Source organism: Lottia gigantea (assembly GCF_000327385.1).
Source record: "Lottia gigantea unplaced genomic scaffold LOTGIsca_17016, whole genome shotgun sequence".
Classification (NCBI taxonomy): domain Eukaryota; kingdom Metazoa; phylum Mollusca; class Gastropoda; family Lottiidae; genus Lottia; species Lottia gigantea.
The window spans coordinates 1-1,036 of record NW_008708140.1 but is presented as its reverse complement, the minus strand read 5'-3'; the positions used below and the strand labels follow the sequence as shown (position 1 = coordinate 1,036).

General features: G+C 37.5%; 1 protein-coding gene across 1 annotated transcript; it reads right to left on the bottom strand.

The window, feature by feature from the left end:
• Nucleotides 1–259: 259 nt before the first annotated feature.
• On the bottom strand, nt 260–842 carry LOTGIDRAFT_177073 (hypothetical protein; the record flags this gene model as incomplete). The annotated part of the gene is made up of 2 exons (XM_009051819.1): nt 260–512; nt 775–842. 2 exons carry the CDS (start codon nt 840–842, stop codon nt 260–262), a joined length of 321 nt encoding a protein of 106 aa, XP_009050067.1.
• Nucleotides 843–1,036: the final 194 nt, after the last annotated feature.

Below are 1,036 nucleotides of genomic sequence, written 5' to 3'. Positions count from 1 at the left end.
CCAAATCCTTCATGCTGGTCATATGAGCTCCACTTTTAGGAATTACAGGTTGTACCATTGTGGCTAAGCATTGCTACAAAAGCACAGACACAGGCATGTAAGCCATTGTTTGTCCAGTTAGTTAACTTTTAGGTTTAGTGCGAATAAAAAATTCAATATGGTCATGGCAACAATAAAAATCATTGCCCCTTCAGATATATTAATTCCGGAACAATGGAGTCTGACGACAGGCTGGGTTGATTTTTTTCCAATGTTATTGTCAAATTTCTCCACTTCCTTCATCTACTGCAGAATCACTGAGCATTTGATGACAAGATGGATCATTTTGACATTGTGGTCCACACCAGATAGATCCACAACATGTACAAGCAATGTCATGAAACCAGCACAAGATAGAAGCAAATTTACAACATCCCGGATAATTACCACAACACCCGGTCTGACCAGCTCTTAATCCCCACCCATACGGGTAATCCTTTATACTACACTCTGATTTTTCATTGGTTAAACGCCTGAAATGAAACAATTTCATTGTTTGTTGAATACTTAATAAATCTCTGATTAAAGATTGGGAGGGGGGTTGGTGAAGCAAGCCAATTAGTTCTCAAATGTTTACCATAAGGCTTAAAAGTCACGCTCTCTGACTAACTGGGCTATACCCCTCACCCCTTTGAATATCAAATAGAAATGGCAAATTGGGGGGCTTGACTTATATAAGAGACCTCTTGCCATTTCTTGAAGTAGGATTCACAAGTAAAACACTATCGCACTTACTGAAGAGTGGTTGGTGTATCTTTACAAGGGGCTTTATACTGCCATACTGTATCAGTTTTAGTAGGCATAGTACTTGTTGTTATACTAGTAGTTTTTGTTGTTATACTAGTAGTTTTTGTTGTTATACTAGTAGGCTTTACTGTTGTATAAATAGTTTTTGTTGTTGAGTCAGTAGTAGTTGAACTAGAAGTGTTTGTTGTAGGACTAGTAATGTTTGTTGTTAATCTAGTAGGTTTTGTTGTTGCTTTTGTTGTTAAACCAC